The 15,082-nt window shown below is 38.6% G+C and overlaps 2 protein-coding genes across 2 annotated transcripts in view; one reads left to right on the top strand and one right to left on the bottom strand.

Moving 5' to 3' along the window:
• Nucleotides 1–733: 733 nt before the first annotated feature.
• aldh6a1 (aldehyde dehydrogenase 6 family, member A1) lies at nt 734–14,830 on the bottom strand. Its single transcript, XM_014009908.1, has 12 exons — nt 14,680–14,830; nt 14,364–14,405; nt 12,490–12,564; nt 11,945–12,106; nt 11,770–11,848; nt 9,709–10,011; nt 7,591–7,712; nt 7,307–7,496; nt 7,006–7,187; nt 5,479–5,658; nt 1,379–1,477; nt 734–1,297 (listed from the first exon to the last, which is right to left on the bottom strand). Exons 1-12 carry the CDS (start codon nt 14,716–14,718, stop codon nt 1,193–1,195), a joined length of 1,578 nt encoding a protein of 525 aa, XP_013865362.1. The 5' UTR covers nt 14,719–14,830; the 3' UTR covers nt 734–1,192.
• Nucleotides 14,831–14,932: 102 nt separating this feature from the next.
• Nucleotides 14,933–15,082, top strand: part of LOC106518567 (sterile alpha motif domain-containing protein 15) — a 3,536-nt gene continuing 3,386 nt past the window's right edge. Inside the window, exon 1 of the mRNA XM_014009909.1 lies at nt 14,933–15,050. The gene's annotated coding sequence lies outside the window, so the exon portion shown is untranslated. The remainder of the gene's footprint in view (nt 15,051–15,082) is intronic.

The following is a 15,082-nucleotide window of genomic DNA, read 5'->3' as shown; positions in this document are numbered from 1 at the left end:
ATAATGAAACTTTTAAGCAGTATTGATAGCAGACAGGGAAATTTCTCAGTTTTCTTTTAGCTGATCTCTTCTTCATGGGTTATCACAGGGTAATTTTATTTATTTATTTATTTTTGTGCCAGGTGCCATTCCCAATGAAACCTGGGCTTGAACGTGCAGACCATCAAGCGATCGCAAGACAATTTTTTTCCAAACCTGTTTCTCTACAAAGTTCATTCTACAAATGAAGATTGTGCTTGTGGATATCTGGTGCTGAAAGCCTAATACACACAAATGAAAAAAAAGACATCTTGCCCTTAGATGAGCAATATAAACATTTAAAATGATGACTAAATTGGACATGTGGCTTTCTAGACAGCTAAAGTATTAATTTCCACCATTAGGAAGCAAGTTAGAAATATCCATTTAGAAAATAATAAGTAAAATCTAAATCCAACAAAGAAGCAAAGCCTAAATGAATACAATCCAGGTTCAAGCCACTCGTTACTTTTTATTTGGAGACTCAAGAGTTAACGTAACCTTAGTGTTTTCTTTGAAATAAGTAAAAAATGTCAAGGGGACAAGTTTCATGTTGCAATAATTTGAATAAAATTATGTCCTTTTATATTTTATAATTGCTGATATTCTTATATTTGATGTTGGCAAAATTTTAAAGACCCCATTACAACTTATTACAGTTACAACACACTAACCCCAGTTCCTCCAAAACAACCATTTACAACACAACTACAACTTTTTTTTTCTGTTTTAATGTAGTAAAACGTGTTTATGTTCACATTCTGATGCATCATTTGTTCCATTCACATTTCAAGTGTTTACTCCAACATCTGATGAACACAGTGGCTCACAAACTACAGAGAAAACTCCTGGAAGACGTGCTGTTGCAGCACAGCGACTAACCACAACTCATTTTTAAACTCCTAATCTGCACAGAACAAATCCTGGAAACTAGTGTATAAAACACAACAATTTAACACAGATATTCTCATCATCGTTTTTGTGCAGAAATGAAGTGCATTGCTAAAGGAAAATAAAGATGTAGCTTGTGTTTATTCCACAATCGAATAAACATGGTTGTTTAAGCATTGCAAATATCCATTTTTTTAATGTTCTGAGTATTAAAAAGGACATGGAACCACTTTCTAACTCTCCAAAGTTCTTAAAGGTAAAAGAATAAAAGGGTTTTTTTATATTAGCGTCCCATGGTTGGCATGGTAACTGCTGGGCTTGTTAGCGTAGCATCCTCAGCTTTCCACTGYGACGTGACAGTCTTGATCTGAGTGTAGAACTGAATGCCCTGATGGTGAACAGACAGCAGGTTTGTCAGTTTGTATATTTTAACAGGAAACGTTTCAGTCCAGCCAGGTCAGCATCTTACCTGCTTGCCATAGAAGTTGGTATCTCCTCTGAAGGATCCTCTGGATCCGGTGAAAGAGAACATGGGKAGGGGGACGGGGATGGGTACATTCACACCAACCTGCAGAAGAAAAATCAAAACTAGTGTTTAAAATGATAGAAATCTAAATATAACTYGAATTTGGCTGACTGATGGAGGAAAGATCAATGCTGATTCACACCAGCCCTGTTTAGTCCGCTTTAATCGAACTCTAGTTCGTTTGGGGAGGAGTTAATGTTTAATCAAACTCTGATGCGGAYCAAATAATTGAACTCCAGTCCGTCTACAAACCTTACGGTAGGTCTGGGCTCGGCTGAAGTGAACTCTGGTACGGTTTGAATGCAYGTGTGAACGCCAAGCAGACCRGAGATCWCTCCAAAAGCTGGAAGCGGACTATAACGCAGGACAGTAATAATAGGACTAAAGTTACTTATATACCTTTCTCAACATTTGTATAAAGTGGACATCCCTGCTATGAAGTCGGATGCCCTCCTATTAGGGCTGGGCGGTATGACCTCAAATTCATATCACGGCATAAATTGAACCCCTTCACGGTAACGGTATATATCGCGGTAGAAAATTATCATAGAACGTTAAGATAATGTAATTTTTAGAGCATTTTTTTTTTTTGCTGAAAACTGTAATCTGAATTAAACCCAACATTTTTGCTTTAATATCTGCCTGCCAAACAATGAGCTTCTGCCTGCTGAACTTATCAGCTGCTGCTCTGCTGCGCGCTCATCTTCATCATCAGAGCAGAAGCCAACTTTACATTAGCAAGAGGGATTTCTGACTGAACGTCCACGTTTTTTTTTTTTTAATAATCTCTGTGGGTAACAATACATAAAAATCATTTTTTTCTCTGACAATTGGGTGTGAAAAACTACAGTTATTAAAGTTTCACTCTGAGYGACGTGCAGCGGGAGGGAGGAAATGATCCAGCGACACGACGTAACTTTTCTACAGTGGGAGGAGGAAATTTTGAGGATTTATTCTCTCTATACGCTTTTTAAAACGCTAGAATTTCTTCATTATATTTCAAACTCCTGCTCAGTTGTCTCTGCACTCGCAGCCATGCTGACACAGGTGCGATGACGTAATGACGATAGGACGGTAGAGGGTAAATTTCTACCGTAGGCCAACTTCATACCGTTTCTAACGTCTACCACATATACCGCGCAGCCCTACCTCCTTATCAGTTGTAAGTAGACTTGTGGTGAGTGGGGATGGATAAAGAACTCATACGAGTGGGGGTCTCTTAAGTGGGCTCACTGCTCTCCTAAAACAGACACCGAGCTTCAATCAAACCTTTGCATCCCTCAGGTGAGGTTAGAAACACTCAGAAGCTTCATGGGATCCATAAAAGGGTCCCCAAGAATTATTTTCCTTTGACTGCTCAGAGCCTAATTAACGCAAAGAGGTCTCTAATTCAATGCCACAGGTTTCATACAGATCTTTGTCATGGAGTCCCATCATCATTTTGAGGTGGCTGAGCAGGAGTTAGTCTCAGAAATGGATTGCTACAATCAGATGTGCAATATCAAAGTTATCAAAAGTGTTCTTATTCATCACAGGTGTGTCTGTGTTCAGCACCAGGGACAGCACATTGAACACGTCAAACAGTTATGATTTACAGTTCCCAGTTGTTGTTGCAACTTTGTGTTAACGCTTGAACCAAAAGAGATATTATAAATCTGATTGTGGCAATCCATTTCTGAGACAATTCTAGTGTTCTTCAATATGTCACATAACCATCTTCCCAATACAAAAACTTGCCCTTGATCCCATATGGCAGCCTTCAAGATGGCGGCCATGTTCTGGACATGACCTAAATAAAGGCTGCGATCAAAACGGCAGGACGGGTCCTCCGAAGGCCGAATTCATCGGCCGCATACGTCACAGCGCCGCGACGAAGGACGTCCAAAACCGAAGACTCCTCCGATGCGGCCGACAAATACGTCCTTCCTTTGGCCTGAATCGAAGGACAGGTCCGATGGATCCTTCCCGGCCCAGCATATCCCATAATGCATTGCGGCCCGACCGGAGATTTTTTTATGCTAGTAATGGTGGACGAAGCGAGAGAAAAGAATACATTTTAAATAAAAATATGGTGATATAAAAATTTAAAAAAAATTAGCGGTTGTAATTCTAATACTTTTATCATTTGTATGGACATGTTGTTAAATATTATTTTTTCGTCATAAAAAACGCGAAATAAACATGCACTTACAGCGGGTTAATTAGTTCTTCAAATGATACCTTTAAGTTAATTTTATAGTTTTGTGATATTAATAATGCTAATGTATTGATAATTTTCTAGTTTTGATTTAAGTTTGCTTGTTTAGCGTCGTCACAGTTGCTAGGTGACAAGACGTACGCCGGGGTGGAGGGGAGGCTAGACCGTCCAAATTCACAGCCTCTTTTTTTCCGGTCTTCCCGGTCTACCAAGGACCCGGCCCGCCGCGACCGGGGAGTCTGGGTCCTCCGGAGGACCCGGCCTGTCGTTTTGGACACAGCCAAAGATTCCCTCACCCACGACTTGCTGGAGTATTCAAATATTAAAATTTCCCTTTTGTTTCTGAAATAAAAAGGGTGTCCTGATACTTTTGACTCACCGTTTATCTCAAATTATTAGCACGATTTTATCTGCAGGGCAGAGAAAGCCTTAAAAATTCTCTTAAAAGACTTTTCCTGCAAAAAGAACACTGTCAGCCTGTTCATGCAGGAACTGCAATGCAATGAATTTCAACACATGCCACCTATAGTGAGCCTGTCAACAAGTACATGTGCCATGTCTCCAAGGCAACCCACAAAGTAAGCATGCTGTAACAGTGACAGAAATAGAGTGTTTCAGTCTAACCTTGATATATTTATACCTCCAATGAAATTGTTTTAGTGCCTGAATTCACTAGGAAACCATTTGTTACCTTTTGAATTCATTTTTATTCGTTTTAATTAAATACTGACATCATTAGATTAATAATTTTTATCAGAGTAGTTAAATCGAACAAAGTGCTGCAAAGGTTTTAAAGTTTGAACATTATTGTTTCTTTTTTGTTTTTATTGACCTTAACTGAAAGTAATCTCATAACTCATGTTTATGATGTTATGACAAGAGAACAACCCGTTTCCTCCCTTTAAACATTTTCTTTACTACCGGGGAGGTTTTGATTGTTATAGGTCTGCTGCTCAGCTTAGTTCTGTTCAGATATGCTGTTCAGCTGCATCTTCATCACTCTGAGAGGTTTGTATGGCAATCCAACCACCTASATAAAATGTATAAATGATTTAGTTTATGCCATTAATAAAGCTAATTGGTTGGGAGGAAAAAAAGAGGAATCAGCTGAGACCTTTCAGACTGCTAATAATATTAATAATACTGTGTGTTATTCCAGATTAAATGTCCGTTCTAATGTGACTGTTAGTCAGGCCGGCTCATGATGCATTTTTTGACCGATTTGACTTTTTACTCCGGAGCGACTTATAGTTCAGAAAATATGGTACCTCTGACCCWGGGGCGGTTCTAGAGGCATTGGCCCCAGCTAAAATTTGATTGGTCCCCTGAAGTGCCCATGTCCTGTCATTCATCTGTCCTTTGCCCAAGAGTGACGATGCTGGGTGCAGTTCTATGTCTAAACACTAGGGGCACTAATGAGCCAAATAGAAACGTCCAGCATGAATCAAGCTGACAGAAGTCTTTCTTTTCTTAAAATTTGAACAATGCTGCAGAAAAACTCATTCAACTCACAAATGATGGCTGGATTCTCTCACTCACTGTGCGTTTGAGAGGATTTTATCTATGTACTGTAAAATGCATGTAAAATTGGTAAGGAGAATTTAATGCAAGCTGTTTTAAAATTACAACAGTTTAAAATGGTGAATAGTAAAATACACATAATATATAAGACCATACCAAAAACAGTGATTTGTGTGCAAGGATGCTGAACAATTACTTGGCCCCTCTATGAATATTGTGGCCCCTTGATGGTCCCTTACTCAGAAAAATCTTAGATCCGCCACTGCTCTGACCTGCAGCTTTTTAGATTTGACCTTGGTGCCACGATACATAAACAGAACCCCACCTGGCCGACGTCCACCTCGTGTGTGTATTTGCGAGCTGTGGCTCCGTTGGTRGTAAAGATAGCCGTGCCGTTGCCGTACGGGTTTCTGTTGATTAACGAGATGGCTTCATCTAAAGTGTCAACTTCCAGGACGACGAGCACGGGTCCAAAGATCTCCTCCTTGTAGCATTTCATGTTGGGCTGGGAAAGAACAGAGGAAGGATCAAACCATGGCTTTCTACTGAAAAACAAGCAGGRGATTAAAACAACATCAACAATTCCTTTTAACAAAACCATGCTGGTGTGTTAACCTTTTATAAAGAGAGGAAAAATGTTTAGACACATTTTGTAACACTTCCAACTGTTTTCTATTTTAAGCTGCCTAACACTCAACAYTCAAACAGGAGAGAGGTGGTTAGATGGTTTTATTAGACTGAAAATTACAGCTACAGACAGAAAATAACTGATCTAAAACTTACTGCTTTGTTGTTTTAGCCTGTCTATATGTATTTTTTATTACATTAGCAAAAAATCTTCTTAACCATTGGACAGATTTTATTAAAACTCTCTGATCATGATCACTACACGCACTTTTACAACTGAACAACGTCTGAAGTTAATCTAATTCAACATGGCTGCCACAAGTAAGCAACTTATCCCAACTCATATTATGGCGCTAACTGATCAAATAATCTGTTTCTAAAACTTTGCCAATAAGTTTTGGAGAGCACTTTATTTGTTAAGGCCCTGTCCCACGATCACATTTTAGACAACTTATGACAGATTATGAAAATTTTGTCCAGCACTGAAAATCTAGTGGAAGCCTCTTTTGGACGTATGCATACTGTAATGCTAATGATTTGATCAAATATATAACCTTTGAGTAATTTAGTCATAACAAAATTTTCACATTTTTATAGTGTGACAGGGCTGTTAGCAAAAAATGCCACAAGGGAGACAGATTAATTGTCTGTACATTTATAACTGATAACATTTTGGAATGACTCATGGCAACTAATCAACACTATCCAACACAAAACAATTATTTAACTTCGACAGATATTGAGCAAAAAATGTGATGTTGTAGTAGCTGAGAATTATCCTCAACACTGCGCACTAAAACATCTTAAGAGCCCTTGAAGTAACGAATGCTATCATATATAATGTAATTTGCAACGATTGATAATAATAATATTATTGGAGTTCAAAACTCTGGCATGAAAAATGTCAACCAACATATGCCTATGAGCACATGAGCAAGAAGAAATGTATGCAGACACAGTGAACCAAGARAAAAATACAGAATAATTTAAATTAGGACAAGATTCAACAAAGACACTGAACAGACTGGAAGATGAACTTCATCTGCAGAAACAAAATATTCCTCCTTTTAACCACGTTTCCATTTTCAGTCTCCCCCCTGGGACTTTAGGCTCAAGTAAGAAAATTGTTCTTTTCTTCTAAAATGAGACTTCTGCAGAGACACGTGAAATAGAGTGTGTCCATATTTCACCTTTTGTCTCGCCTGAGTTCAAATTCTCAGCTCACCGTAACGTTGCTCAAGATGGTGGGTCCTACAAAGTTCCCATTTTCATATCCTTTGACGTGAACTTTTCTCCCGTCGAGCAGCAGCTTAGCGCCTTCGTCCACTCCGCTCTGGATCAAAGACTCCACCTTGGCCTTGGCTTCAGGGGAGATCAGGGGACCCACATCAGATCCGGGCTGATCGCCTAAAGCAAAAAAAAAAAAAGATTTAACGGAGAGGTCGTTTTTCTGCTGCAACGTTTTATATTGAAATGTTTTAAAACTGATCATGTTTAGCAGTAGTTTTTATTCTCCGAAGTGTTACCTGCGTTAACGCGCAGCGATTTGGAGCGCTCCACCAGCTCTGTCAGCCATTTACGAGACTCCCCAACAAAAATAGCAGTGGAGAGAGCCATGCAGCGCTGGCCAGCTGCTCCAAAAGCAGCACCGACCAGCTGGTTGATCGTATTCTCTTTGTTGGCATCAGGCATCACCACACCGTGGTTCTTGGCTCCCTAAACACCATCATTTAGAACACGAGTTATCCTAGAACATAATTACTTTCATAATGTGCATTTGGTCTGTTAAGTGGASCAGCCTGAGGGATACCATGTTGGACTGGACTCTCTTTCCATTCTTAGAGCCCCGTTCATAGATGTACTCTCCTGCCTGGTTGGATCCCACAAAGCTGATGGCTTTGATGGCCGGATGGTCACAAATAAAGTTCACAGCTACACRAAAACACAAGGAACAAAATATTAGTTTTCAAAAAATTTAGCAGGTGAGTAGTGGTGGGCACAGTTCTGCTAATCTGATAATAGCAGAACTAGATTCTCATTTAGCGGATTAGCTTTTTTATGGAAGTTGGAAAACCGTTAGCGTACTGATTAGCTTCCTCTAAATTAACTTACGCTAATTTTAAAGGGGCAATATTATGTGTTTCTCAGGCATACATTTAAATACTATACCATAATAAAGTATCTATGTCACCTTTAGTTGTTATTAAAATGCTGTTTTTATGTTTAAATAGAAAATAAACGTATTTTCTCGTCACTTCCTCTTCTAAATGCCTTGAAATTGGCCTCTGTCTCTTTAAGAACCACCTTCTGCTTTTGTTTCGCCCATTTCAGTGTGGGGGGGAGGGGGGTGCTATGATGCAGTTTACTTGGCATCTGAAAAATACATTTCCTCAAAGTATTTTTAATCTGAAAAGAGCTTCACTGAGTGAGAACTAGTGTCAGGAACTCAGCCGACAGTTTCAGTTTAAGTTTCAGTTTCACCCGAGAGCCTGCAGGAGTTATGGGCGGGGTATGGGGGGTGGCTCTGCCATGAGGAAGTTCAGCTTAAAGACACATGCCAGGGGCGTTTCTGGTCCCCACCTGTTGTTTTGCTCCTCAGCATGGCTGCCTAAAAACGCTGCAGGATTTCTCAAACATGCATGAATGAGTCAAAGCAAGACTTTTGGGCAWGTTTTTTATGAGAGTATAACATTAGAACATGATATAAAACTCAAAAAASTTGCTTTTACGATATTGCCCCTTTAAGTTCACTAAAAAACTGACAAAGTGTAAAACTTCCATTTTTATGCTGTATATCACAAATTGAATAAAAACTATCCCCTCTTACAGGCAGTGCTGGACGTGAGTGCATGTAGCATTTTTAGCAGCTAAACGTCAACCTAAGAGGGTCAAAAAAGAATAAAATAACATTTAAAAATATTTAAATAAAAACAAAAACTGACTATATCAATTTGCTGTATGACTAACTTCAAATGGTATTTATAAAAATACAAACTCAATTAAAATATGCTTTTATTCTGAAATGGTTAAACTGGAAGACAGAGCTATAACTCTGGTTTGGATTGGATGATCCCATCCACCTTCAAAATAAACCAATAGAAAACCAACAATCTGTCCCACCGGTCTTCAATTGGAAGGAGAAGAAGACTTAGCAGTTAGCATTAGCTTCTGCCATGTTATTTTATTTTTACCCGTTTAGAGTGAGCGAAGCTAAGATTCTTGTTAGAAGGTTAGCTGTACCCACCACTGTTGATGATGAATAAAAGATAGTCTGGAAACATAAAGGTTTTTTTTTATGCATGTGTGGAGATTACTAAAAACTGGATGATCGTTTTCTGATTTTGACAAAACCCTGGGTCTAAAACATCTCAAGTTTTATGCCAGTTCTATCACCTTAATGTGTGGACTTTTTAAATCCTGTCATTTTTGCACCGACAGCTATGTGGATTGGGTTCTTGTGACACGGTATGTGTCCAACACAGTGTAGCAAAACAGATCATGTAACAAAAAACCCACAAGCCATGCTGAAACATGGATGTTCCTGGTAAATATCCTCTTTGATGCAAAAAAAAAAAAAAAAAAAAATCACAGCAGATAAAGCAATTTCTGTAAAAATATTTTGCTCTGATGACCCAGTTTTGACCGTTTATTGGACTTGTCCAGTCCGTCACATTTTCTTCTTTTTTTTCTCCTTTAAATTAAGAGAAAGACGACTGTCTAATGTGCTCTGATCGTTTAAAAAAAACTTTATTTTAAACTGAGATCACTGATACAGAAACTTAAATCCTGCTTCAAATCCCTCAGAACGACGTAAACTTGTTTTGTAAATTCCTACAAAGTGAAGAGAGTTATTTCTTGGCCTCCCTCCATTGATTATCACAAATGCGCACCACAAAACCATGAAAGAACGAGGGGGTTACACACTCACCTGCATGCTGTCCGTGGATAATATTGAGCGTACCATCTGGGGCCCCAGCATCCTGCAGCATTTTAGCCAGAAGCATGGTGCAGCCTGGAACGCGCTCAGAGGGCTTCATCAGGTACGTGTTGCCGCACACCATGGCGATGGGGAACATCCACAGGGGAATCATTGCGGGGAAGTTGAACGGGGCGATGCCGGCACAGACGCCGAGAGGGAGCCGGTAGGTGTGAGTGTCCATGTCCTTAGTGATGGAGGGTAAGGTTTCCCCGAGCATCAAGGATGTGATGCTGCAGGCGTGCTCGACCACCTCTGAAGAGTTGAGGGGCAGAAAAATGATCCGTTTGATCAATGAAACGTGCAAAGATAGAAAGATGAAATTAGCCTCCTTTGAAAGCCACTTTGTCAATTTGTTGGCTCTAATGAATGGACAAGAGTCTATTGGTTAATTTTTACATGTAGATAACTTTAAATCTGATTTTAAAACAGTCAGAATCAAAATATAACTTTAACTTTTATTGATATCCTTCCAGAGTCATCTCAAACATAAACAGGACAAAAATAAATAAATAAAAAACCAGAAGCTTTCCATTAATAAAAGTCTTGTCCCTGCCTACAACCTTTGCATATTCATTTGCAGATCTCTGTTTAAAGAGATTAACCCTGCCACCCCATCCCTAATTATATTCATCAGGCATAATGAAGGAGGCTCACCCGTGTGCATTAAAGCTTTGATAATAGTTTCTGTCTGCGATAAAACCAAGCTGTGACACGAGGGGTATGTATAAACCTAAGATAGGACTGTGTCCAATCACAAATCCAGAGAAAAATATTTAAAAAAGTACCTGCTAATGTAAACACAAGGGCTGAAACTAACRACTATTTTGATAGTCGACTAATCTGCGATTATTTTTTCAATTAGTCGACGATTATTTTTGTCACGACCATCTAAGCTTCCTGTGAGGTCACCGCCTGTTCCACCTCACCTGCTCATACCTGTGTCACCCTGTTATCCAGTGTGTCTGACAGAAAAAGTTCCAATAGCAAATTAAAATAATTCTTTATTATAATTCTTCATCTCTCTTTGACGTGATCGACCTGGTCCACCATTACTATTGCTTTTTGATTTGCCTGCAGCTTCTTCAAAAGTAGCTGAAAAAGCAGAAGCTAGCACAAAGACGCAGCAAGAGAATGTTTGCTGAAGTTGAAATTATAAAAAGGTCTATTTAGCAGAAATAAAGCTAACATTAAGCTGAAATTGGCTAAAAGGTGGCTAAAAAGGCAGAAAACAGCTGGAATAGCTAGAAAGCAACTTAAAGAAGTATAAACAAGATTAAATTAGCCAAAAGAAGTTAAAAGAAGCAGAAAACAGCAAAGAAATAGCTGAAAGGAGCAGAAAGATAGCGGAAAAGTAGAAAAAGAAGCTAAAAGAAGGTGAAATTAGCACAGAGAWGGAAAAAATTAGAACTTGTGAAAAGTACAGTAAAGATCTATAGGATGTTGAAGACCACTTCATTCATTTTAAATGAGAAAAAAATGGCAGAAAAGGTTGAATATATCAAAAATAATACACTGAAGTAACAAAAGTCTTAGCCAGAATGTGCTGAATGAGCTGAACGTTTTATTGTAGAAATAGCAAAAATATATATATATATATATAGCGAAGCAACTTGTGTGCCGAAAAACACACAGAGAAAAAAATAGATCATCTCTAAGTGGAGGCGCAGTCTGATGACATTTTCTGCCCTAAACATTTGTGGAGAAGCACCAAGGACAACTAACTTCACTGTCTGGATGGACAGGTGGGAACAATCTAGGGAACAAGGGTTTGACATTTCTCTGGGATGTCAAACTGGAGCGTAGACGAGGTTTTAACAAAGGGATGACCTTTACCTTTGACCCTGTGACAGTGAAATTATTCATGACCCTTGAAGGGTCCAGCTGTGCTCTTCAACACTTCTATGTTAAAGGAGTTATCAGCTTAGAGCTCAGGGCTACATACTYCTGCACCTACAGGCATGAAATCAACCCCAGCCACACAACTAGAAGTGTAGTATTTGCTTCACTTACGCAGTCCTCTAAATACATCTCCCTCTGCATCAGCCAGGGTCTTGCCTTGCTCCAAGGTGATTATTTTTGCCAGTTCTTTCTGAAATAAACCAAGAACAMACAGCAGAAAATCAGTTCTCCAGATAAGAGAGGGTTTACATTAAGTAGCACATATGATGCTTGTGAATTTCCCTACAATGTTATCCTTAATAAGCTGCTGGTACCGCAGGAAGATCTGCTGCCTGCTGAGGATGGAGGTCTCAGACCAGGACCGGAAAGCTCTAGAGCAGGAATCCACAGCCGCCAGCATCTCTCCCTGAGTGGCTTTGGGAACGCGTCCCACTACCTCATTGGTCGCCTGAAGAGAAGAGGATCCAAAAAAACAACAAAAACTGAAACAGTTCCAGTACTTTCTACCACAAGCAGGACATTATTTTAGCATAACAAAAAAATGTCATTTGCATCTTTGGGTTTTAATAAAATGAGAGCTGGATACTTTTTAATATTATAAACTCCTTAAAAGCCTAGCTAGAGTTTATTATCTGACAGGTTCTACAGCTCACTGAACTCTTTGAGAACCTCAATCACAACAGCCTTTGTAGGTTGAACTTTTTCCTCTCCCTTTACAAATTAGGCTCTTTGAAAACTGGCAATTATTTCCACACAGAAATGTTCCCAACCTGCTGTTACAAAACCACACATTTTTACAGCCAGCTTATGTGTGCAGGAGGAAATACTCACAGGGTTGTGAATGTCCAGCCATTCAGACGAGGTGGACTCAACAAACTTTCCATCAATAAATAGCTTGGTGGTGGGCTAGAAAATAATAGAAAAAAATAAATAATAATAAAAAAACAGGATTAATATTAACTTTCTGTCTAGCAACACGGTTACCAAGTTCACTGACATTTATTAACCAACAAGACAGGTGCAATGACTTTGCAGAGTTTTTCTTCGAATGCATGTAGTTTGGTTACTCGATGCAAATATTTGCTGTACAAGACATTTCCAGGCAAAGTCTAAACTGGTGAATGCATCTTTTCATGAAATATTAAGCTATAACTTGATTGTAATTATTTAAAGTGACTATAAACTTTTGCTTTAATAAATATTACAAGAAAATGTGCTTGGCAATAATTAGAAATATTGTGATAATAGCTTGTCCAGAAAGCTGCTCCAACTCATCAGAGCTGCAGAATCTAGTTGTTCCGTCATTAAGAGAGGACCATTCTGTCAGGTGCATTCCTATATATAAAATATAAAATCCCAAGATTGTTCTTAAAGTTTAATATTTTTTATTAAACCTATATTTAACCAGGCAAATCCCACTGAGAAAAAAAGTAAACTAAAAGTCTTTGAAGTTTAAGAAAATGTCACTTGACTAACAAAGACGTACAAAATTCCAACAAAATGTATCCTAATCAGAAACACTTCTCATTTTATTTTACTTAGTTTGATATGGTTTGAGYAGCAGGTTCCAGCTTCAGTGAGATCTTGACTCTGACTAAACTCAATTCATAGACATGTTTCACCACATATACATATAAAGTAATATTAAACCCAATAATTCAGATGTGACTTTGCTTCCTTTAATGTAAACATATGTTTAAAGCAAACAAAACAGCCACTTTTCCAAAAGCAAGTCTTTGTTTTCCACTTATTCTAAACATATCAAGTAAAAAACAACTGCAAAGTCATAAAAAACAGACAAGAAACTTATGAAGTAAGAAATAAAATTTGCACAGTAATGTTTATATTTCAAATCTTAATGTGTCTGTGAATGAAATGTTTTGGATTCTAAACAACCTTTAGTATATTTGTACTAATTGTAAAAGTCCTTTAACACAAGTGAAACCAAAGTTGTTATGACTACTTGTGAATATTTCATCTTGGCTGACAGATCAAAGACTCTTTGTTATGGCTGCTTCTGGGTTATTGGACAAATTTGATCATGGCGCCATAATAGTTGTATGGTTCTGCTTGTGTTTGTGCACACTTTGATCACGAGAGCCTTTGCTTCCTGGAGGCTGATTGGCTATTGGGTCTGAATCTGTACAATTCATGAGCCCCAAGGTTATAAAACCCCCCATGCTTTGTTTGGTCTGGGCCACGACTTCTGCAGGTTGTCTTAGCTCTACTGAACTTGTGACCTGTGTTAGAACATGTATCCCTGTCATTTATTTAWTTTATTTCTCTTTTAATCAATTGCCACAAACAACTGACTAGACTATTTTTTCAGAAGATACACTAAATTACAAATCTGTCATCAAAATTTGTGACAGTATATTATCTATCTATCTATCTATCTATCTATCTATCTATCTATCACCCACTACAGACTACATTGGTCAGTCAAGTGACTGGTTCCATACGTTTTCAGCAGATTCAGCTTCGTGCTTTGTTTACACTGAATGTGGACCTGCATTTCAGATTTGTTTATAACATATCGGGAAAACTTCTGGAGTCAATTATTTCAAAATGCACCAGTTAACATATCTCATAACCTTTGTGTTGGATTTCATACTTTGTAAAAACAACCTTTAATATCTTTAAGATCTTGAAAAACATGGTTATCTCATGGTTGTATTATGACAATGGACGTCAGTGAATCTTACCACCGAAGAGGAGTAACACATGCGACCCAGCTGGAAGAGAACCTGTCGGGGCAAAACACACCAAAAACTTACTCGCTAAAAAAAAACAAGAAAAAAAAACACAGTTTTATTGTTTGCATAAAGCGTATAATATTCTGAGCCTTGTCTGAATGCCATACAGTTTAAATGCAGGGTAAACCCTCGAAGAAAGGAGTGAACGAAGTCCAGCGTGTGACTTTGTCAACCACAACTAGCTTTACGTTCTTAGCCGCTTTAGCTGCATTAGCATCAACTAAATCTCAAAATGCAGTAAAAACAAACATGCGTTTTGCTTTACCTTCTTGTTTAACAGTGGACGGAACAGTAATGCTGCCATTATGGTTTATCAACGTGTTTGTATTGCTCCAAAAGCCCTTCTAACGAAGAACTTCAGCTCCGGACGGCTCCAAAAGGACAGGAGACAGGTCGGCTGCATGCAATGCTGCGCTTTTACACGATCTACAAAATCATCAGGAAGTCGCCAATACTTAAACACACTAGTGCAGATGGTTTGTAAGTCTGTGAAAATGACACGTGATGCATTTCGCTTTTTTCTCCTCTGTGTGGGCGGGACAAATGATTTTAACAGCCAATCACGATGCGCTATTCACAGGACGCCCCAAATTACGAGGAACTGATTGCGTCTTCTGTAGAAGATCTCAAATTTAGGTCTAACCCATTTATTTCTTTCCTAAAGTTAT

The sequence above is a fragment of the Austrofundulus limnaeus genome, unplaced genomic scaffold (genome assembly GCF_001266775.1).
Source record: "Austrofundulus limnaeus strain Quisiro unplaced genomic scaffold, Austrofundulus_limnaeus-1.0 Scaffold63, whole genome shotgun sequence".
Classification (NCBI taxonomy): domain Eukaryota; kingdom Metazoa; phylum Chordata; class Actinopteri; order Cyprinodontiformes; family Rivulidae; genus Austrofundulus; species Austrofundulus limnaeus.
This window is presented reverse-complemented; position numbering and strand designations above follow the sequence as displayed.